The 23,571-nt window shown below is 51.2% G+C and overlaps 3 protein-coding genes across 6 annotated transcripts in view; 1 reads left to right on the top strand and 2 right to left on the bottom strand.

The window, feature by feature from the left end:
• Nucleotides 1-2,157: 2,157 nt before the first annotated feature.
• PTGS1 (prostaglandin-endoperoxide synthase 1) lies at nucleotides 2,158-12,374 on the top strand. 2 transcript variants are annotated; one of them, XM_031601934.2, is made up of 11 exons: nucleotides 2,158-2,297; nucleotides 5,733-5,849; nucleotides 5,932-6,072; nucleotides 6,613-6,756; nucleotides 6,908-7,089; nucleotides 7,173-7,256; nucleotides 7,392-7,638; nucleotides 8,075-8,361; nucleotides 8,864-9,011; nucleotides 9,092-9,479; nucleotides 9,556-12,374. In XM_031601934.2, exons 1-10 carry the CDS (start codon nucleotides 2,192-2,194, stop codon nucleotides 9,457-9,459), a joined length of 1,824 nt encoding a protein of 607 aa, XP_031457794.2. In that variant the 5' UTR covers nucleotides 2,158-2,191; the 3' UTR covers nucleotides 9,460-9,479; nucleotides 9,556-12,374. The 2 variants fall into 2 exon arrangements, with proteins under 2 accessions (XP_031457794.2, XP_031457793.2); XM_031601933.2 differs by having other exon boundaries at nucleotides 9,642-12,374.
• A 1,418-nt stretch (nucleotides 12,375-13,792) lies between these two features.
• Nucleotides 13,793-16,978, bottom strand: PDCL (phosducin like). The gene is made up of 3 exons (XM_031601939.2): nucleotides 16,810-16,978; nucleotides 16,219-16,400; nucleotides 13,793-15,631 (listed from the first exon to the last, which is right to left on the bottom strand). Exons 1-3 carry the CDS (start codon nucleotides 16,976-16,978, stop codon nucleotides 15,080-15,082), a joined length of 903 nt encoding a protein of 300 aa, XP_031457799.2. The 3' UTR covers nucleotides 13,793-15,079.
• RC3H2 (ring finger and CCCH-type domains 2) overlaps nucleotides 16,895-23,571 on the bottom strand; it is a 29,916-nt gene continuing 23,239 nt past the window's right edge. Inside the window, exon 21 of one of the 3 annotated variants that reach the window (XM_031601931.2) lies at nucleotides 16,895-16,984. In XM_031601931.2, coding sequence (XP_031457791.2) covers nucleotides 16,978-16,984 — 7 coding nt within the window. In that variant the 3' untranslated portion in view covers nucleotides 16,895-16,977. Of the gene's footprint in view, nucleotides 16,985-18,022; nucleotides 23,367-23,571 lie in introns of those variants that run through there. The other 2 variants (XM_031601929.2, XM_031601930.2) reach the window with 2 other exon arrangements.

Here is a 23,571-nt window from a genome sequence, read left to right on the forward strand (position 1 = left end):
TCCGAAGAATTAAAGCATTTAAGCTGTCAGCCAGAATCTGCCCAAGCCCTGATTACCTTGGGGTGACACACGGTGTATTTAGGTTCGTGTCTGCTGCAATTTCCTGGCCCCCAGCGTTGATGCTGAGTGACTGCGTCCTGCCCAGGGTCCCTGACACGTGCCCTCAGTGCGGGGACACCGACCTTTGGGGCAATTAGGGACATCCCTCCTGGAGCAGGGGAAGCATGCGGTGCCCCTGAAGAGCCACTGTGTGAGCACGGCTGTGCCCATTTCACAGCCACACTCACTGAAGCCACATGGCTGTGCCGGTCCCATTTCTGGCAGGGAGGACCCCTTTGGTATGGATGCTCCTCCTGCAAAGGATGGGAGACCCTTGACTGCCCCATGGGAAGTAGAGAGCAATGGGGCCACGCAGGGGGCAGCACCCACAGTCAGAGAGGGCTGGGTGCAAGGGCTGGGGAGCGAACCCTACACTGCAGGTAATTGGCATCAGATGCTCCCTGACCCGCTGCATCCAGCGGGAAGCTGGAAGCATTTATTTGTCTGAGCTCTATCTGTGTGCAGGAGGCGTTGGCAGTGGTGGAGCTGGGCTCGGTGAGCCTAATGAGCCAGACTGAAGATGATGAATATGATTGCTGAAAGCGCTTTCCTGAGTCCTCCTTTCCTGGGGCTCAGGTTACGAGTTCCCAGACAGCCTGTCCAGCCGGGGCCTTTCAGCTCTGATTTGTAGCCCCCCAAACAGCGCCTGTCAGCTCCCTGTCCCGGGGAAGTGCTTGGCCCTCATCTGCCGTGCTCCAGGGAAGGGCTGGGCGTGAGCATGGGCACCGTAGACCCTTCTCAGCCCAGGGGAGGACTGTGACCCCGAGCTGCCCCACATCTCCCGACAGGAGCGATGCCGCGGTGTGCCCGTGGCCATTGGCACTCTGTGGCACTCTCGGTGTTCACCGGGGTGAGGCGGCACACCGGTGGTTCTGGCTCCTCCGCTCAGCCCGGCGTTGCCTCAGGACGGATCTATCCCCGAATCGCATCCCCACCCAAAGAGCTCCTGCAGGGTTGCACAGAGCCGGGTCTGCCCGTGGGCGCTCAGCTCTGGGGACGCACACCTGCAGGACCCCGAGCACAGGCTGGGGGCAGCGGGGCTGTCGGCTTCCAGGGCAGCTCCCGCACGGCACACCGCCGCTGGGGCAGAAGGAGCTCTGCGGTGCCGACCCCGCGGGCTCGGTGTCCCTGTCCCACTCCCGGCACAGGGAAAAGCTGTGCTACAGCCCCCGGGAGAAGTCCCAGTGAGGAGGGCCGAGAGCTACTCTGAGCTTCCCAGCGCTCCTCTCCGCTCCGCGCTGCCATTGGCGGTGTTCTGCTGCCTCCCTACGGAGCCGGCAGCGCTCGGCTGTGTGCAGCTCGGCACGACGCACACGTGGACGATGGCGACGGCCGTGTCCCCCTCCATCGCCCCCGGCTGCGGTGGAGCGACGGCGGAGCGCCCAAGCGGCCCCGCACCAGTCCTTCCCAGAGCCGCCCTCACAGCCGTGCCGTATCCCCCGGCACTGGGGGATGCTGTGATGCAGGCAGGGCTCACCCCGAGCGCAGGAGCAGCGCATGGTGCTCCAGGAGGGCTGCACGGCGCCCGTCTGATCGGTGCGGTGCGGAGCGGTGTGTGGCCGCTCTTTGTTTTGGGCTTCTGCAGCTCTGAGAGATGACAGCAAAGCCCCAGTAGCCCCAAACACGGCTGTTGCCCTCCACCCGGAGCAGCCCGGACGGTGCCACCAGGCCCGGGGACGTCCCCCGCGGCTGCCCCAGGGCGCTCTGCAGGGCGCTGCCCCGCACACTGCCCGCAGCCCGCCGGTCCGATTCTGCCCCGCTGGCACCGGGCTGGGAGCAGCGCCAGGCGGGAGGCACGGCGACGCTTCCCGGTAACCCCATTTATTCCGCCGTTGGCGGTTGCGGGCAACTCCCGGGGTGCCGGGCTGCGGCACGGCGCTGCCCCCTGAGCTGTACCACCGCCCCTGGGGCACGGGGGGGACGGGACGCGGGGACACGAGGAGCGGGGCGCGGCCCTGGAGGAGCGCGGGGTCCCCCCGAGGGCCGGGCTGGAGGCGGCCCCGTCCCGGCGGGGGCGGGAGGAGGCGCGACGGGGGCGGGGGCGGCGGGACCGGGCCGGGCAGCGCGGGACGCGGCGGAGCTGCCTGTCGCCATGGGCGGTGGGTGCCGGGCCCGGGTCCGCCCGGCCTCGCTGCGGCTTCTCGTCGCCCACGCGATGCTGCTCTGCGCCGCCGGGAGCGCCGCGGCCGCCGGCACCGGTACGAGGGGACGGGCAGCGGGGGGAGACCCCGAGGCGGTGCCGGGGCGCGGGGTGAGCCGATACAGGGAGTGCGGGACCGGGAGCGCGGAGGGGTGGCGGGGCCAGGGTCTGTGTCACGGGGGAGAGGGCGTGGAGAGGTCGGGGCCCCCGGCGCTGTCTCTCACAGTGGTCTCGGGGCAGGATCGCGCCTGTCGCCCCTGCTGGTGCTGGGGCGAGGTCGTGGCAGTGGGCTGCGGGCGCTGCAGGAAGGGCCTCTCTCCGCGCTGCCCCGACGGCTGCCGGCGGCCGCCTGGAGCAACTTGGGGAGAACGGGCGCCGTGCCCGCGGCTCTGGGCGCAGCTGCTGCCCGCTGACCCGCGCCTTGTCCCATCCCCGCGGCCTCGAGCTGCGCTGCTGCCATGTGCTGGCCCCGCGCTGGACTCAGGCGTCGAAGGGTGAACGCACCCACGGAACACGGTGTGAAATTATCTCCAGTGCTGCCAGCTCCATCCGTGTGCTGGCCTGGGCAGTTTCCTTCAGATTTGAGGTTGGATGCTGACTGTGTTCCTCTGCCATGAAATGATTTTCCTTGCTTCTACATTACAAGACCCAGCACACATAACTTACCAGGTTTGGCAGTTCCTTGGTGAAGCCTTCATGGCAAAAGCAGCACAGGAGCGTGCTGTGCTGGGCATCCCTTGGTGTGGCTGTGTGTGCTGCAGCCGGTGGTGGTGACTCCATCGCTACAGGGCAGGAAGGGACACAGAGCCCATTGCAGAGGGTTTGGACTGCATGGGGCAGAGGGGCTGTAGGGAGGGGGCACGGCCTCCTCCCAGCACCCGCAGCCCTCCTGCAGCGTGGTGGCTGTTCCTGCACAGAAACAATGACCCTAAGGTGGAGACTTCCCTGTAGCAGTGGGTGTGCGTCCAAAAGTGAACATGAGCCAGGCTCACAGGGCTGCTTTTGTGCACCAAAGTGTGGCTCTGGGAGCCAGCAGCAGGCAGACATTTGTTGGGTCCCACAGGACAGGACCTGGGGACCGCTGGGGACAGCCAGCCCATGGCTCCTGGGACGAACACACCACGATGGCACAGCCCTGGTGCTGCTGGTGGCAGAACGGGGTCAAGACAGATTGCATCACACAGGGATTATCTCCCAAGCTTTGATTAGCAAAGAGAGCTGACTGAGAGATCGGGGGACCTGTGCTGGGACCTGTGGTGCAGTGAGCTGATCCTGAGGATAGAATAACCCCTGCCTGCTGGGTGTTTGCACGTCTCCTCACCTCTTTGCAGGCAGCTCCTTGGCTCAGAGCAGTAACGTTTTTTCTCCTTCGAGGCTTTCTCTGGCTGTGACCTGGGCTGGGCTCCCACAGCGTCTCTCTACTTTCCCCTGCAATATTGCCCTTGGCACCTGTCTGCTGCCTTTGCCCCAGGGCTGTGTATTTGTGTAGGAGCACATGTTTCTGCAGACTAACAGGGCCTCTCCAGTTGCATCCTCCTCAAGCCCGGCGCTGTTCACAGGCACAGCTGTCCCTGGTGTCACCGCCTCATCCAGGCTCAGACCTGTGATTCCTGCTGCAGATCTGGGTCCATTCCTACTACCTGCGGTCGGGGCTCCCCGTGTGCATGGTGCAGCTGCAGCCCTGCAGGTTGCTGTGCAGCCAGAAGCTGTTGCAGATGACAGTCTGGCTGCAGTGGGCTGGGAGTGGCTCCTGGGCCCAAGAAACCTTCACAAATCAGAAAAACAAGTGCGAACCATTCACTGTCTTCACAGCTCGGAGCCATGTACACACTGGGAACGTCCCACCCGGTGAGCCCAGCCTGCTCATGATTCACCCCATGTCGTCAGTTTGGCTGCGGTTGGTGGAGCGGATGTTGACCCCCAAACGAAGCATTTTTCAGCAGCTATCGTGGGCATTCGCCGGCTATCCAGTCATGGAGGGGCTGCAGTGCGAGGAGGGGGGCAGGAGCAGTGTGTCCCACAGCTGTGGCCACACTGCTAGATTCCTGCTCGGGGTGGAGGTGGCTGCTGCACGCAGGTACACGCTCCGTGCCCCCTGGCTGGGACGCGCCGCTCCGCCCCAGCCGCGGGTCCCCACTGACACCGCTGTGAACCCGGAGCAGGCAGTGACCTGCAGAGCCCTGGGCATGGAGTGGGGCTGCTCTTGTAGGTGTTGGTGTTCGCAGCGGGGTTGAACACGGAGCTAACGGTGCAGCAGTACTCCGAAGGTGCTCCAGCTGTGCTGCAGCATGGCCCTGCTGGCGAGTTTAGTGCTGTGAAATGACGGGCGAGTGGTCTGAAGTTAAATTGTCTGAGATAAATAAGGCTGCTGCTGCTTCCACCCAGGGATGTGACAGCATCTGGAGATGTGGAAAGGTGCGAGGTGAAAGGGAGCTCGAAGGAAGGGCTGGGAGCTGCACCCTGTGTGTTGGCCCCATAGTGTGAGGGTTCAGGGTCCCAGTGCCGAGAAGTGCCCTGAGATGTCTGGGAAACTGCGAGGCTGCACAATTAGCTTGATTTGTCAAAGATGTTTGGTTTTAGCTTCAATTTCCTATGGAAAATGTATTGTGTATTGTGCCAGCCTGCATGAGAGCCTGGTTCCAGACCCTGCAGAATTTGAACCAGATCAGGCAGAGCCCTTAGGGCTGGGAGTGCAACCCCCATAGCAGCTGTGGACGGACACTGACTGTGACAGTTCCCAGCGCCTTTGAGCAAAGTCTGTCCCCGGGTGCTGTGTGTCCACCAAGCTCCCCGTGGCAGCTCCGTGCTGGAGGCAGCTGCGCACTGCGTGCCAAGGACGGTTTACAGATCACAGCCCCACCGCAGCCGCTTCCAGCTCCTGGGCTGCCCTCACTCTGCAGCCCCATCGTGCTCCAGCTGTCCTGTGCTGTGGCAGCTGCCCGAGTGCCGGCAGATTGGCGATGCGATGCCACAACACGGTGAATTCAGGCTTCTCCCTGCACAGACCCCAGGGCTGTGACACCTCCAGCACGGCCCAGGAGGAGCTGCTGGGATGGACTGGGACCGCAATGTGCCCCCTGTGACCACAGCCGCACTGGCTGGGTGATGCCGTGGGGAGGGCAGGACGGGTGCTTATCTGGTGGCTGCAGCCAGGGTGTGCAGGCAAAGGGGCAGCTGTGGAGGAAGCGACCAGGCTGGGGCTGGGAGGAAGGAGCCCAGCAGTCAGCCCCTTCCTCCACTCAGGGCAGAAAAGCCCTGTGCCAAAGCAAACTGCGGCCCAGACAATTGCCATTATTAACGGTGATGTTTGTAGGGATTTCTGCAGCTCTGGGGCACAGCAGTCCGTGCACAAGGCTCCAGCAGTGTCTTTCTGCTGCCTCCTTCTGCGCTGGGCTTGGCTGTGTGCAGGGCAGCATGGCCCCACTGGGGTGCAGCGAAGTGCCCAGCAGGGTGGCACTGCAGATGGATGGTGACCTCTCCTCTCTCCCCCCAGTCAACCCATGCTGCTATTATCCCTGCCAGCACCTAGGCGTGTGTGTGCGCGTCGGCCTGGAAGGCTACGAGTGTGACTGCACACGGACGGGGTACTTCGGGGCCAACTGCACCTCACGTAAGTCCACAGCACTGTGCTGGGTGAGCACTGAGCTGTCATTACCTGGTGCCAAGTGCTGTGCTGCATTTGTGTCCCACAGCTGAGCTCTGGACACGCCTACGTGACCTGCTGAAGCCCAGTCCTGCCTTCTACCACTTTGTCCTCACCCACTTCAGGTGGTTCTGGGACATCATCAACAGCACATTCATCAGAGACACGCTGATGAGGCTCGTGCTCACAGGTACCAGGGGTGGCACCAGGAATCTGGGCATCAGTGTAGGCACCAGGGGTGGCACCAGGCTGGGTCACTTTGCTCTGAGCCACCTGCATGCAGGTGATGGTGGCAGTGGGAGGCACGGGGGGGCTGAGCCCTGCACATAGGCTGAGCACCAAGGAACGGCTGCTGTCGGCACACCACATTCCCCCTACAAAGGGCTCTGGAGCCGCCGTGCAGGGAGCAGCTGGTGGAAATATGGAGTTGGCCCTTGTTACTCATGTCCTTGCATTTATCACTTTGCATAAATATTTAGGTTCCAGCTCTTGGAGCCATAGGGATGTGTTCACAAGGCTTCGGCTGTTGATTTCAGCATTTATGCATGTTTGTTGTCTAATTCATCATCCAGGAATCCATTAGTGCAGAAGCAGAACCATCCATTCATGCAGGGACCTGCAGCCTCTGATGGGGGGGCACAGCACACACAGCACAGCAGGACGTGGATAGGCTCTCTGGTTCCTGAGGTCTGTGCTGCCCCATGGCACCAACTCAGCTCTCTCCTTCCAGTTCGTGCCAACCTCATCCCCAGCCCTCCCACCTTCAACTCCCATTATGGCTACATCAGCTGGGAGGCCTACGCCAATGTCAGCTATTACACCCGCATCCTCCCGCCGGTGCCGGAGGAATGCCCCACGCCCATGGGGACCAAAGGTGCGTGGTTGGCACAGGAACACGGGAGGTGATGAGCATGGGCTGGGTCTACAGAGGAGCGTCTGGCTCCTGCCTGGTGCCACATCACTGCCTGCACTGTGCTGCAGTGGTTGAGCTGCATGGCCCCAGCATCAGCCCCTGTCTTCCACAGGGAAGAAGCAGCTCCCCGATGCCCAGCTGCTGGCTCAGCGCTTCCTGCTGCGGCACAAATTTGAAGCTGACCCCCGGGGCACCAACTTGATGTTTGCCTTCTTCGCCCAGCATTTCACCCACCAGTTCTTCAAGACCTCCGGAAAGATGGGACGCGGTTTCACCAAGGCGCTGGGGCACGGGGTGAGGGCTCAGGGCTCGGTGATGTAGACACACGATGGGCGCAGGCTGGCTGCTGCCCCGCTCACACCTTGTGCTCCCAATAGGTGGACCTGGGGCACCTGTATGGAGACAACCTGCAGCGGCAGCACCAGCTGCGGCTCTTCCAAGATGGGAAGCTCAAATTCCAGGTACTGCACGGCATGATATACTGAGATGCATCTCCGTCCCATGCCCCAAGATTGCTGGAAGCCCACGTCCCTCTGATAGCTGCCAGGACCACGTGGCTTCCTCCCCAACTCACTTTCTGTTCCTGTTCCCCCGAGGTGGTGAAGGGGGAGGTGTATCCACCGTCTGTCACTGAGGTGCCGGTGCACATGGTCTACCCTCCTGCCATCTCCAAGGAGAAGCAGCTGGCAATGGGGCAGGAGGTGTTTGGGCTGCTGCCGGGGCTCTGCATGTATGCCACGCTCTGGCTGCGTGAACACAACCGCGTCTGTGACATTCTGAAGCAGGAGCATCCCACCTGGAGTGATGAGCAGCTCTTCCAGACAGCGCGGCTCATCCTCATTGGTGGGTGCTGCAGCGTTAGGGGCTGGGGAGTTCCTCTCACAGTCTTCTGGAGATCGTTGGCTTTGGTCTGTCAACAGATTTAGTTTTGAGTGATTTAGCCAAAATTCTGAATAATTTCATTCTAATATTCTTTTCTGGATTCTGGATGGAAGTGACTTGGTGTGAAATTGCAGTAAAGCAATTAAAGACCCACGCCAAAATGTTCTATTAAGCAGCATGCTGGGGGTGGCTTTCTCAAAAACCATTTCTGTTTCGGCAAAATGACCTTTTTTGGTGGAAAAGTAATTCAGAGAGAAATTCCCCACCAAATGCCCCAGCCCAGAGTCAGGCGGGTCCTGCACTGCATGTGAGTAGCGCGCCCAGCCCGGTGCCCTGCAGCAGGGGGGTTGAGGAGCACTGCCCCCACTGACACTTTCTTCTCTCACCTCCTGCCCAGGGGAGACCATCAAGATTGTCATTGAGGACTACGTCCAGCACCTCAGCGGGTATTTCCTGAGCCTCAAGTTTGATCCCGAGCTGCTGTTCGAGCAGCAGTTCCAGTACCGGAATCGCATTGCGGTGGAGTTCAACCAGCTCTACCACTGGCACGGGCTGATGCCCGACTCCTTCACCATCCAGGGACAGGAGTACAGCTACGAGCAGTTCCTCTACAACACCTCCATGCTCATGGACTATGGTATAGAAGCCCTGGTGGAGTCCTTTTCCAGGCAGGCTGCAGGAAGGGTAAGACCCCGTGCTGCTGGTGCATCCCGTGGGGCTGTGGTGCCCCGTCTGTCCTACCACAGTGCTCGGTGCGTGTGTCCAACCTGCGTGTAGCATTTGCCAACTTTTCCTGGCGGTGCTGTGCATGCTGTGGGCCCCCCCCACAAGCAGTGCAGCCTTAGCAGTGCCGTGTGCTTAGTCCTGGGATGCTGCAGTAAACACGGTGCTGCAGCCAGGAGCGTGCGGTGCGCGGGAGGCCCCAGGCCGGGCTGTGCTGCATGGAACAGCTTGTCTCATACTGTTCTTTGCTGCCATCACATGGATGTTCTCTTCCAAGTGATGTATCAATATTTCTGACTCGTGTGAAGCAGCACGGCCGCCACACAGACCTGCTGCTCTCAGGACTCCTGCTGTGACCCCAAACCCAGTGACCCCCACCCCAGGGCCCGGGTGTCAGCAGGGCCAGGATGAGGCTGGGGTCTACTCATGTGGGCACGCTCCTCCTCATCCTCTCCTCCTGCAGATCGGTGGGGGGCAAAACATCAATGCCAATGTGTTGGGAGTGGCCGTTGGAGTCATCGAGGAGTCGCGGCAGCTGAGGCTGCAGCCCTTCAATGAGTACCGGAAGAGGTTTGGCCTGAAGCCCTACGTGTCCTTCCAGGAGCTCACAGGTAGGGCCCCACTCCCCCAGCAGGGCTCAGGGGCTGCCGGCCCGACCTGTGCTGAGGTCTCTGGGGTTCTGTCGGTGCAGGAGAGGAGGAGAAGGCAGCAGAGCTGGAGGAGCTGTATGGAGACATCGACGCTCTGGAGTTTTATCCAGGATTGCTGCTTGAGAAACCCCAACCCAACGGCATCTTTGGGGAAAGCATGGTGGAGATTGGCGCTCCATTTTCACTGAAGGGACTTCTTGGGAATCCCATCTGCTCCCCAGAGTACTGGAAGCCCAGTACCTTTGGCGGAGCAACCGGCTTCGAGATCGTCAAGACAGCATCACTAGAGAAACTCGTGTGCCTCAACGTGAAGAAATGCCCGTATGTGGCGTTCCGTGTGCCAGATGCTGTGGCAGCAGGTGAGACCGACAGCAGCCGTGCAGGTGGAGCATCATCCACAGAGCTGTAGCAGCAGCACAGCCCACACAGGTACGGCCTGGCCTCACCCAGCCCAGGGAGGGAGCAGACCTCTGCCCGGTGCTGAGTGTCCCTGCTGTCCCTGCAGGCAGTGCTGGGGCCGGTGCTCTGCTCATCCCATGTCAGCAGAGCATCCTGCCCTGGGTGGGCTCCAGCTCTGCCCCACACCGGCAGGGAGAAGCTGGTGTTCACCTTGGGAAGAGCTCGAGTGCCTGAGGAGACCTCAGCAGACCTAATCTTCCTACCATTGCCTCGCACTAAGCCAGCTTGGGAGCTCACTTGGTAAATCCCAGCACCCCAGGATGCTCCTGGCCTCTCTGCTCCTCTCCTTCAGCTCCCACTGCCCACTCCTGCTGTGGGGCATCATACTCCAGAGAACACACAGCTCACAGAGCCTTCCCGGCCTCACCGGGGAGATGCGCTGCAGATGCGCTGCAGGCTGTGCTCTCACCTGGTTCTCCACAGCAGCCTCTCTCTGCCCTCCATCCTGCCTGGCACTGGACAAAGGGTGACCATGCCAGCTGCCCGGCCCTGGGGAGCTCCCAAAGCCCTGTGTCCCCCCCTTGCACTGCTGTTCTGGCATACAACAGGCTGCTCTGAGCTACCTCTGTGCACATCACCCTATAAAGACTCCCCCGCCTTCTGCTCACTGCACTTTCCTGCATTAATAGCTCAGTAAACAACATTCCAAAGGCGCACCGCCTGCTTGACCTGCTTCACAGCACATGCAGACATAAGCCCTCACCAACAGCATGACGTGATCACTGGCAGCCAGGGCTGCTGGCCTCGGTCCCAGCCAGATCCCAGAAAATGGACCTCTAAAATAAACAATGTTAAAAACCACTCTCATTTCCTCCAAGTTCTCAGGCTCTCGCAGTGCAGAGACAGGCCAAGGCAGGTGCCCGGGACTCAGGTGGAGCTGAGGAAGGCTCAGCAGCGGTCACACAGGGCACAGGGATTTCCTGGGTCCCAGCCCTTGCTGCAGTTACCTTGCTGGAAGCACACTGTCAGACAGGGCAAATGGCATCCAGTGGGAGCAGCACACGGCCAAGGACTGCTGCCATATCCCCAGACAGCACCACGCACTGCGATCCGTGCACCGTGCGCTTCCAGTGTCACAGTGGCAGAGCACGCCTGTGCCTTGCTGTGTGCAGGGCTCCAGCTCCAAGCATCCTCGCTTTGGTTAGGCCACAAGTATCCTGCTTTTGTTTGTGGCTATCACAGCCAGCCAGCATTGTTTGTTACCAGCTGATAAGCGTGCTGGCCATCGGGCACATAGAGAGCTGTCTCAGTGCTCTGTGCCACCAAGGGGACGTTTCCCCAGGAATAGCACAGCCCCCAGCCCCTCCGTGCTCTTTGCTGGTCCTTCAGCCCTGTGTTCAGCATCTCTGGGGAGTGCAGCAGTGTGTGCCTGCGGGCTGATGTGCACAGGAGAGCACTGTGCTGTGCATGCGGTGTGAGGAGCAGAAAGGACAACATCTGCCTGTGTTCGTGTGACCTTTGGAGTAATGATTCACTGAGCACAAAATTACCAAAGTGGACACTAGGAGGAAGAGATCTGCTGCCTGCAGTGCTTTTAATAGTAATTCTCTTTTTGGTGTCCCTACAAATAAACCCCCAGCACTCTGAAGGGGATGTGATGTGGCTGTAGCACCAGAACAGATGGGCACAAGGAAATGCACAGCCCAGCAGAGGAGCTGCTGCCTTCCTCCTGCTCCACGAGCAGACATGGGACTAAACAGCTGCACCACCAGGCAGGAAAGCCAAATTTACCTTGGCCACGTTTGTGCATTTGTCCTGTGCTGGAGAAGCAGCAGATAGAAAACAGGACACAGAAAGGACAGACTGCAAACACAGTGCATGTAACATGGCAGCAGAAGGAAGTGTTGCTCACCAAACCTTCACCACACATTAACTTACTGTCCTATTTCAGACACGCAAACCAGGCTAAGTATCTGCAAACATTTAAAAGCAATAAATATCAACCTTGTTTTCCAGCACCAGTCGCTTTCTTTCTGAGCCCTCTTGCTCTGTGGACCTAATGGATTTAAGAAAGTTTGTTTGGCTGTCACAACTGCAGCCAAAAATGTTCAGACTTGAGCAATGCCTGCACAAACTCTGCCAAGGCACAAGGAAGGGAACCGACCGCAGTCGCTTTGCTCCAGACTCCCAACCTTTCACAGTGCTTTTATCTCAGAGCAATTTCACCAGATGCTCTAAAAAAAGCAGCAGGGTGCTGGTGAGAGGAAGGGGGGGGAGGAAAGAACAGGCAGATCCCAAAGGACAGCTTGCAGGTACCTGCCCAGCACCCACCACCTCTAGGAGCTGCAGGGCGAGCTGCTGCCAGCGCACAGGGTGGGCACACCAACTCTTCCCCACTTTCAGCCAGTGTCTGACAGCTGAATCTCATCCTGAATATAAATTACAGAGGACTTTTGGCCAAGATAAGGCCTAGTGCAAGAGACAAACTATCCAAGCATACAACCCATCACAGCTCCTATCTCTACCACCTGCCTGCTGTGCCAGAGCCTTTCACAGCTCTGAAAAATGCTGGAACATCCCATCAGGTTTCTGCCCAGAACAGTGCTTTGTGCTGTGCCAGAAAACATAAGTGAAACATCTTTGGCAACGTTAAAAGGCTTCCTTTATTCAAAGTCAAGCAATTTAGTAGGAATGCATCAATAAAAGTGGAGTTCTGACGCTGACGAAACACAACAGCTTGGAGGGAAGGAGAGGCATCTGCCTCAAACCCAAATCCTGACCAGGCTCACGGCCAAACCAGAGTGATTCAAAACTTTTATTGTAGGTACGTGTTGATACAATTCCATTTTAATTTCCATTCTCTAATGCATATATATCAATAATGTGCATATATATATGCATATACACTCCAGTTTTTATCCGCAGGTTAGGACCTCATTTAAATTAAGATAAATAAAACAAACTTTACCACTTCAACTAAAACATTTACAGGTACAGTGTTAGTATGAGCTGAAGTTCTAATTTGTATTGAATGGACAGTAAGAAATTGATAACAAACCTATCCTAAAATCTGTTCTACTTTGCTATGCTGCTTTACATGCATTAAGAATGCTGGGTTTTGGGGGCACAAAACCACTGGCTGGTTGGTTTGGAAGGATTTAGCTTCAGGAACGGGCAAAAGCAAAAGCAGCACTCCAGCCCTGCTTCTCAGCAGCACTAACACATCTTCTGTTTACCCCTCTTTGCCCTTTTGCTCCTTCTTTTCTTTCAGATCAATGATGAATTGGATTCAGGCTTCTCTCCTCCATATCTTTTCCCCGTTTTGCTACTGGCAAAACTATCTGTCTTATACATACCTCAGCAGCAAAACCTCATAACCAGGACTCAGTCACCTTGCTGCAGGCCATCAGATGGAGCAGCAGGAGAGGTTCTGATCCCATTACAGCTTTACAGCCTTGGGCCCCAATCCCTGCTTGGTATAAATAAAACTTCAAAGTAACTCAGAGTCAGCTCTTTCCCCTTCAAACCAGGTTTTACTGTGGTGCTAACATGTGCCTGTCTGCACTACTGACTTACTGAATCTCATCCTGAATACAAATCACAGTTAGTTTGACTTTTTTTGTGAAATGCAGGATACCCACACTCAGAGACTTCATTTCAAGTAACCTGAATCTCTTACCACATTTTAAACTTTGGCTTTCTGCCAGTTTCCTTAAAACAGCTAAAAATGCTCTTTCAGCTATTTTTAATTACAAATTATTTACCCATCTACTTATACTACTTTTAAAAATAGTTTGAATACATACAACTATAAATGCTTATCCTTGTCCTAAGATCTATTCTTACTATAAACCTAGTGCTTACAAGGGAATTTTTGCACTTCTCCCTGGTGCTCCGAAGTGCCTCACGCAAAACTTGCAACTAGATGTAATCATTAAACATAGCATTACATCATATTTACGTAAGGACAGCCTACTTTCCTCAAAATTAAATAACAAACACAATAAAACAAACACAGTAAGTTATGTGTGAGAAAGCAAGCATAATATCCAATTAAGTGTAGGAGATGTAATTCAGTAACAACGAAGTACAGAGTGCACACATTCAGCATGCTCGTTTGTACTACGTGCAGGGAGATTACACCATCATCTGGCCAGCAAAGCCTTGGCTCTGCTCTGCATCACTGGAGGTTTCCATGCCTGCATTCACTACACACTGCTAATGGTTTCTAACGCTGCTTATGTCACAGCTACGTCGTGCTAGACTTGCTGGAGGCAGGGTGAACTGTAAATGCAGTGGAAACCCTGGAAATTACTTCCCAATGTTACTACCTATAAAGTAAGTGGAGCACAAACAAAACAAACACACTTTAATAACAATATAATCACTAACAAACGATAACGACAAACTTGCTGCAGAACGGAAGCGTAATATACAGCATTCAGGAGCAGTAATTAATGAAAAGACAAATGGGCTCAGTCAGCACTGCTTGGCTTTTAATCTGTGTCCACAAGTGGGAATCCTAAGTTTTTGGGGAAAGAGTCACCAGTGTCACTGTGCAACTTTTACAGCTACAATGCTTTCACCTCAACTCCACAGCATCTTCTCTGCCAGCGAACTCCGTGGATGCACTGTACAAAAAACCCCATGATGCCAAAGAGGGAGGAAAAACAGGACAGTGGCAACGCTTCTGGTCCTGCCTAACACTGTGCAGAAACCACGTACTGAGCTTCAGACAAGGGAGCTCCCATTCAGGAGCTTGTCTACCGGCTTAGGGCTCACCTCCCACAAAGCCTTCCAGTCATCTGTCAGGTCCAGGGATTATTAATATTCAAAATGCATCTGAAGACCCAGCTTAAGCAGGCAATATGCAGACAGACAGAGACAAACATCAGCACTTATTTAATTTTTGAGGATTTTAGAGATATACGACATTCTGAGGCTAGTCAAGTCCCGTTTCTGCACTTTGCCAACAAAACTCTCCTTGATGCTCTCCAGGATGTATGTTGGTTCTCTGTCTCTGAAGAGGCAGAGATTATTTTCTGCTGAAGTGACTGTCATGAATTCCAGTGGTAGGTATTTTAAAACCTAACTATGTTTTAAGAGCTGTACCAGAAGGAAGATTTTCCCATTTAAGTCTCAGACAAGGTTAAAGAAAGAAGAGCCCTCTCCAGCTCAAAAGCAATTTTTGGGACCAAGTCAGGAGCTGTTGTTATTTGCAAGTGAGTACTAAACAAAAATTTGATGTCAGCTGTTAGAACAACAGTTCCAAGAAGGGGACTGAAAGCTGCAGAATGGAAGATGGGACCCTGCTGTGTTAACTCGCTGGCAGCAGTTCAATTTCAGGTTAATAAAAGACATGAATGCCTAAAAACTTAATTACTGAATTGCGTTAGAACTTCATGCTTAGTAAAATACACTTTAACATGTACTTCACTGAGTTAATTTAAGAAAATGTCAGGAATGCTTTAAATTATTTAAATGCTTTAAATTATTTTTTAACAAGCGAAAGTCCCGAGTGCATGGAGGAGAAGAATAACATACCCACACTAAGAAAGGAAGGGAACAACCCCTAGCACAAGAACATCCCACAGCACAACTACACCTACTGGCCCCCTGGTGTAAGTGCTTCAGTCTATTTCCAGATCACTGTCTTCACTGTAACACGCAGATGGATTATGTATAGAAGTCAGGAGCACTAGGTCTTTTTCTGGAAGCAGACCACACTCCTGCAAAAAAGCCTCCAGGTCAACAGCAAAAAAATCTTCTCCAAGCTGGTCAGTGATCCGCACAAAATTGCCAATGAGCTCACCTGCCTTATAGACCAGCAAAGCTGGCAGAGCATTATTGGTAAAGCGAGCGCTGGCACCAATGAGCGAACTCTTTACTCTGCAAAACTTAACTGTTGGATACTCAGCAGCCAGACAGATCATGCAGCCATTCAGGGATTCAGCACCAGGGATATCATCTTCGTAAATATGGATCATGATCAGAGTGCTCTTATGCTCTTTATCAACCGTGTCCAAAAATGCTTCTCCGCTGGTAATCTCAAAGACCTGTTTAAATTGCTGCCCACTGTACAGCTGCTGTCTCATCTCCTCCATTCGCTGCTTCCTGTATCGCTGTAAAAATTCCTCATCATCTTCATCATTGTGAATCATGTTATATTCTTGTAACGTCATCTAAAAATACATAGAAAGATACACGACAGAGAAAAAAAGACGACCTGCATCACTATATGGGTCACTTACATAATTAATTTAGATCAAGAGGATTAATGTGGGTCACTCATCTTTAATAACAGGCAAGTGCAACCCACAGAGGCTCAAGCACCAGCTTGTATTACACTCCATTTTGATCTAATTAGAAACCGTGTCCAGTGGGAACAGTGATTTCAGCCTTGGGTTTGCTAGTTCCCACTAATAACTCAAGTGGCTGCTCCGTGCTCCCACTTTAATTCAGGTTAATGGTAGCTATGTGCTTTCACTACGCTCTAAGCACTGATTCGGGTACCATGCCTGACCTCAGATCGCTTCTCTTTCACCAGCTTTTTCAATGAGTTTTTAAACAAACATTTGTTTGGCAAAACAAGTACAGCACATTACCTCATCTGTAGAAATGAAATCATCAGCAGGTCATGTATTTTCTTTCTATTCACCTGCTTTGTTAAATGTATCTACTGACCAGATAAGGGTTCCTATCTATTCCATGCAAATAATGAAACAAAAAAATCCAGCAATTAAATGCCAATTCCTTTGTGTCATGTTACCTTTCCATTGATTTTTTCCTGAAGCTCTTTCTGCTTTTGCTTATCAGTCTCCTCATCTAAGTGAGATCTACATGTCATAGACAACTTCTTTATGAGGCGCTCCATTTCTCTGCGCTGCTCCTGTCTCTGTTCTGTTTCCAGTTGTTTAAACCTTCGCCAGTCATTAATGACTCCTTTTGGACCTGAAATTAAATATGCTGGCATTTAACCACAAAACAGTAACAAAATTACATCTCTTGTTTAAAATTCCCATAATTCTATAGAAGTCAGCAGTAAATCAGAAGGCTTATCATAAGGTTTCTGTACACCGTGCAAAATGCTGTAATGAAAGAGAAGAACAGACGTAACTTGCCATTTGTCCTTGAGTTTATAGCTGTTTTTATCCAGGAAGACAAATCTATCTAGCTGGGCTACCTTCAGAATTGTGTTGAAGGTTAACTTAGATTAATATCTAGGCCTTCAAGAACCCCACAACTGCAGGAATGACTCAAATACACCTGAAAATAGGTCTTTTGTTACAACAACAAAGCGGGAAACCACACAAACCTTCCAAAAAAAGTACTTACGAAGCAGTTAGTGCTATGGCAATACCTGTATTGACTGCACTGCCATCGCTGCTAAGCTCTACCTCCCCAACGCTGTCGGGAATGGAGCTCTCCCCTTCTTTGTCTTCCTTCTCACTGTCTTCATCCTCACCCTCACTACTGCTGTAATAATACTGGAGCTTCTCGCCCAGCAGTTTATCGTCCAACGCAGTCATTATGTTCTACAGAACAAACAGAACAGACCATGCAGCTCTTAGCTGTGCAGCACAGGACACCACCTTACACGTACAGCAGCAGCCTTCCGTTCCTTCTGAGCAGCTTTTACCACGCAGCAGCGCTCAGCCACCGCCACGCATCCGACACGCGAGCGAACTCTTAACGACAAACGTATTGGAGTTAACACCCGGGATGAATAAAGCCCTACTTTGTGTCTCAGCACTCAAGAAGCCGCAGTTATAAACGCTGTTTCTGCAGCGAGGCACACGAGTGGATATCCACGCGTTGTTACCCACGGAGAACGAATTTCTAAGCGTGACTCGGGAGCCCCGTCCGCCTCCGCCGCAGCCGTGCGGGCGGGCAGCGCGGCGACGTACGGTTCAGTTTCCGGTAGCGGAATCGTTCTGCCGGCGGCTCCTCGGAGCTGGAAGCGGGCTCAGCAGCGCTGCCGCGGGGCTGCCAGCAACACCTGCGGGGAGATCCGGCCGTGAGAGCATCGCACGGCGGTGTGCCAACAGCCGCGCCCCGAAATAACGCACTGCGGGCAAGCAGCGCCGTGCCGAGGAGAGAGCCGCGTTTTGCGTTTAACCTAAACGCACAAAACCGCAAAACACACCGAGCGAGCGCGGAGGCAGCGCAGGCGGTGACACAACGCTGCGCATAGCGGCTGCGGGCCGACGGAGCGCCGGCACGGCACGGCAACACGGCACGGCTCGGCACGGCACTGTATGGCAACACGGCTGGGTTCGGCTCCGCCCCCCCTCTCGCCCCCCCGCCCCCCGCAGCTCAGACGCTTCCGACGCGGAACCCCGCGGGGCCGGCAGCGCTCCTCGCGCAGCGCCCGATGTTACCGAGGAGCCCGCGGTGCCGCCCAGCCCCGTTGGGCCCCGTCCGACCCGCCCTTCCGAGCCCGGCCCGGCACGACGCCTCACCGCCGCCCAACGCCTTCCGGAGCGCTCCGCGCGGGGCACGGCGGGACGGGGCGGAGCGGGGCGGGGCGGAGCGGGGCGGGGCGGGGCGGCGCGGCGCGCTGGGCGGGGAGCGCCGCTGGGTGGAACGCACGGAGGCGGTTAAGGTGGACAAATAATTTTTATTTGTGCATGCAAATACATGTCAATACTGCAAACTTCTTCCATCGATTCTCTCAAACACTGAAAACCATGATGCTCTACTCTGTGACCGGCCAAAGCTAAAACCTCTTCACTTCAGTGCTACAGCAAACACGCACGGCCGCCCCGCGCGGGGCCCCCCTACTCTAACACGAGGGAACAGACGAGTCGGGAACTCAAACCGAAATAAACGGAATAGAATTTACTCCCCCATATAACCCCATTTCATTTTACAGATTTTAAATTATAGTTTTAAATAGAAGCTGAGAATGCGCCATAAAAATGAGCATTAAATCCATCGTAGCGATGGTGCCTGCTTTATACATGATGGGTGTACACCATCTTTTATTTCATTTACATTTCAATCGAACAATAGATTTGCAAAGAAAATGTCTAATACAGACGTAAAAATATTCACACTAGAGCTTCACAATCGGTTGTACAATTGACAAACAGGCCTCTTTTCCCAAACTTTCCAGCTAAGCAAATTTATAAAATGTAATCGATGCAACAAGAAAAAAATTTCCTTAAACTTCCAGGGAAAAGAATACGCAGTAAACAGTATAAATGCGGACAGCAGATGCTGCAAGCTAACCACAATACTTCGGAGTGGCTGTACAGTGGGGATGTGCAGTACAAATCAAAGCCACGTGTGTTGTATCACAACTACCGTATAATATACTTGTTTGCCCAGCTACGAAATGCATGCATCCCATGCCTCGGATTCACGGAGATCTACTCTGGGTAAGTCAATGGGCTCTGGGCAATGACCCTGGCTTTTGGCAGCGAGAGAAGCAGGCTCTGTTCGAGTTCAGCCTTCGCGGCAACCTCTCGATTACGACTGGAGGTGCAGGGCTACGTTTGGATTTGGGAATGTCAGCGATTCCTTTTTGGCTTCCCCCGTCACCGACAGCTGCCCTCCCTCGCTGTGCTCCCTTGCCAGCAAAGAGACGCACAGTGCTGCCTGCTGCCAAAGCGCGCTGCTCGATTATCCTGAAAACTGGGTTATTCCAAAGCACATTTGTTGTGTTCTGCTTGCAGAAGAGGCCCCTCCATGAGAGGGAACTGCCTAACAGAAGGGATCAAACTACAACATAAAGAATGGACTTTTACATACTATAGATAATTCGATCATTTCTCATTTTGTTACACTCTCAAATTCAGCATCTTCCTTTAAGCCTAATAATAATGAAGAATCTGTTCACAAAGATGATCAAGGAGCTGCTGGCATACAGTGTCTATGTACAGCAACAGATACAACTTGACAACTTGTGCTTTAAGAAAGCAAACAAAAACATGTTTGGAACTATTCTGAGTGTAGATAGTTATTTTAAGTGTTCTTTCCTCAGCTGTTTCCTACCACTGTGCATTGCTTTGTACCTCATCCAGCCTAGTACACTATTATACAAGAACAGCATTCAGCTCTTGAGCAGAGGATAATTAAAATTGTGCAATAACACAATCATGTTATCAAAGCACTAAAACCTGCCAGATTAGACTTCTACAATGAGCAATTAAGAGCTTATTTAACAGTCAGCTGTGTACAGTTTTTTGTTTTTAAATCAAGTGTCAAACTTCAGCATCCCTGTACTAGACTACCAAGAACCAATGCCAGTTTGCTTTGCAAAGAGTCTAACCTTTCCTTTGAAGGGTCTAGTATACATTCTACAATGCAAAATCTGCATAAACACTAAGATTCATTTCTTGTCACCTGTTTACAGGAACAAAATATCAGTAGCAGGGCTATCACTCTGCTATAATTATATGTTAAGAATGTACAGATAATTATTTCTCACACAAGCATTCTCCCAGCACAAGCATTAGTCTCTATTAAGACCTATGTGGAAAATGAGGCAAAACAAGGAATGAATCCAGGTAGTGAGGCAACACAATTAACTTAGATACTAATAATTCCTGTATCTCTTGCATGTGAAATCCCTGCTGTACCCCTAAGAGGGGAAAAGAAAAGAAAAAAACACAACAAACAAACTCAAAATGCTTGTCCAAGCAAAGCAAAAGAGCCAATCTCTTTTCCCCAATCTGCTATGGGCCTTTTTTTTTTTTTTTCTGACAGCAAAGGTATCTTAGGCCAGAAGCTAAATGGGAACCACTGCCATTAATGCACAAAAATTAGTAATTATATCTCAATGTCAGAAAGTAAGCCCTTCCATAGCCCAGAGGCACCTGATTTTCAACTAGACAAATGAATACATACTTGTTCATAGGGTCAAGGGATGAAACTCCACCAAGAAGAAAGCCAGAACTGGGTTCCCACCTGTAGCTTCTACTTGTCAGGGCACTGGAGGGCATAGTTTCATGGCAAAAATCACACAGTCAGTGTTACAACTGTAAGACAAAAGCTGGCATGCTATTTAAATGCCCAGGTAATTCTTTTGCCTGTCATTCTCTACATTAAAAATTCAAGAAAATAACTAGTCTCAGTTAAGAACCAACTCTCCATATAAAGTATATGGTCATCCTAGAGAACTACTATATCATGGGACCTCCTGCTGCAGGCAAGAGTACATAGATACATTTGTTCTTATATATGCCAATGTGGTTGGCAGGAATATGTTAGGCTTATGTAACTTCACTGGACAAACAGGCAAATGTGTGTAAGCAGCTTATTCCAATCCCCCTCCAGCAGAGCACAACCAAGTTTTTAAAACTGCAATTTTAAAATTAAAAAGTTAAGGTAAATACACAATCAATTTATGTAGTATATATTCACCCTCAGATCATGCTGAAGATGTTCTGTGGAGTTCTGGTGCACAGAGGGCTCTTTCCCTGAGGGCAAATAAGGACTTCTCAAACCTTTATATTTTCTCTATTTTTGTAACAAAATAGCAATTTAAAATTTAAAAATCTTTTAAAAAAATTACATCACCTTCAACATGGAAGATCTCACTGTTTAAATATCCATGAAAGAGACATACTTGTTTGCATATCTGTTTTGGAATTACATTGTACAGCAAATAATAGTATCTCAGAAGCATTTCAAAAGTAATATAAATTCATATTTACAGAATGGTCTTGGTATAAAATATACAACAATCATATTTATGTCTAACATTCTAAGTTAAGTTTAACATCAATAGGAAATAAATTAAGGTGACAGAGGTGGTCTGGTTCTTGTATCCATTCACTTTGAGTTGCAAGTGAAACAAAGCATCGATCTAACCCTAGCTATGAGGTGGCACTGGCTATAGGAAGGTACAGCAACAGCCAAAGGAAACTAAAAGACTACTTGACTGTTTTTCTACATACATTCCTTAACATTTGAGTATTAAATAGATGTGTAAGATCTTCCATACTGACACCAGAATATCAAAACTAACCCTTGATTTTCAGGTATATTTACAACATAATTATTTCATGGACAGGTTCATTAGGAGAGATATCAAACACCAATATTTACTTAGTCTAATCAGTAACCCTCAGGGAAATGCCAACCCCCACCCCCCAGAAACGTGCACAAAACAGTTATCAAAATCTTACCCGACCACATAGCTGTGATTTTGTAAAATAACAACTCAGACGACCAGTAACATGATCCTCTTTAAGCATTTTGCTAGCAGGAAAAGCCCTTACATGCAGTACACCTGGTGAAAGATCAGCTTGGCTTAAAATATTCCAGTACAATTTTCAGAGTAAACAACTTCACAGAAGTTAATAAAACAAACAAACAAAAAAGTAAAACTTGTCACAAAGAAAAGTAAGAGGACAAACAAGATGGTAATCATCAGGAGGGAGAGTCCTGCTTTCTTAAAAAAAAAAAAAAAAAGCTGATTAAAAGCTTCTTAAAAACCAAACAAACATATGCCCAGGGCTCTACTTCGTGTGCATTTATGAAAAAAAAATCTTCAGCTGACATGTCTAACATGATTCGCAGTCACATCTTAACAGGGCATAAACTCATACACTTTTCAGAGCTCTAAAGGTCAGATAATGCTATATTATTGTATTTTCAAAGTCTTTGAAAATAAGTTGCCACCGAACAAGCAAAAATTAAACCTGAATATAAAATTATGATTAACAACACTAAATAAAAGGTTATAACTGCCTTAAATTCCCAATATTTAGTTTAAATTAAAAACAAAACAGTACAAAAACAGCAATACCATCTTGTTAGTCAGTGCAAACACTACATACAGGGTTTTCAAAGGAAAGCAAAGAGCACCTGATACTTTTTGCCAAGTCATCTGGATTCTATAATCTGCAAGTTGAGAACCATTAATAAAAAAAAAGAACAAACTGCTGTTACATTAGTGCATAACCTCTCAATATGACTGAAAATTGTTTTGTGTATAACTTGGGAGATCAATACCTAGTATGTTAGCTGGAGGACTTAGGCACTTGGTTTACTTCTGGTAACTTTACTTGGACAAGTAGCCTATGTGTTTATCTACAGTACTAAAGCAGAAATGTGTGTGTGTGTGTGTATGTGCACAGGGGGGAAATGGAAACAAAACGCTGCAGCAAAGCACTGCACCACAGACCTGCAAATAACGCAGCAGTGCAAAGCTAATGGTGTGTTAACCCTGTAAAAAGTCTCAAGTCCAAATCCCCACCTCTCAGTCTTCAATCAGGAAACAATACTCCATGCAAAGTTCCTCAACTAAGGAAAAAGCAGCTGCAACAAGACACAAGTTCTTCTCTCATGAAACAAAATAGAGACAAATAAGTTAGTCTTCCTTTCACTAGATGTATCATCGTAGGATCCTGCTAGTTTAAATAACTGAGTTGTTAGTTTTCTACAGAAGCCATTTTAAACAAGAATGGCTCAGATACCGCACCGGATTGCTACAAACTCATAAAAAGCTGCTTTAAGCTTAAGTAAAACAATGTCCAAATTCCATTCATCTGTGGAAAGTGAACGCCTTACCCTAGTAAAGTAAGTTTTTTTCTTCAGAATGCTAATGCGAGAGGGGCTTGAAGTATCAAAGAGTCCACAGGAAATGCATGACCCCAATATTATTCTTTAAAAAAAATATACATTATATAATATATATTATATATATAAAAAGCTAGTGTAAATGCTTCCACGGTGTGGTCACAAGCTGGAAAGATGAATGCCTTTCAGCTGTTAACCATCCTGCCATTTGCAACAGGCTTTAAAAAGTCATTTTTATCCTCAGACATAATGTGAGCAGTTTTCAAAATGAGGCTGCCAACACTGACTGATGTGCTGATGGGCAGGCAGCTTGCATTGCTAACAGATGTTGTGATCGGCTGACTGAAGCAAGAAGTTACGGGCAGGATTGTTTTCTGCTCCTCCCTGAGGAGAAAAATAAGTTACACAAATATTAAACAAGTACATGCACAAGTATCCAGAACTGAATTTCTGTGCATTAAATAAATAATGACAAACTCATTTTTAGAAACAGGAATAACATCTTACTATGGAAAGGTATGCTCAGGATGTTAAATGCAGTCTGCCTCATTTTCAAAGACTGCATTACACATTAAAAACTATAGAACAT

The sequence above is a fragment of the Phasianus colchicus genome, chromosome 19, assembly GCF_987193195.1.
Source record: "Phasianus colchicus chromosome 19, bPhaCol1.hap1.1, whole genome shotgun sequence".
Lineage (NCBI taxonomy): Eukaryota > Metazoa > Chordata > Aves > Galliformes > Phasianidae > Phasianus > Phasianus colchicus.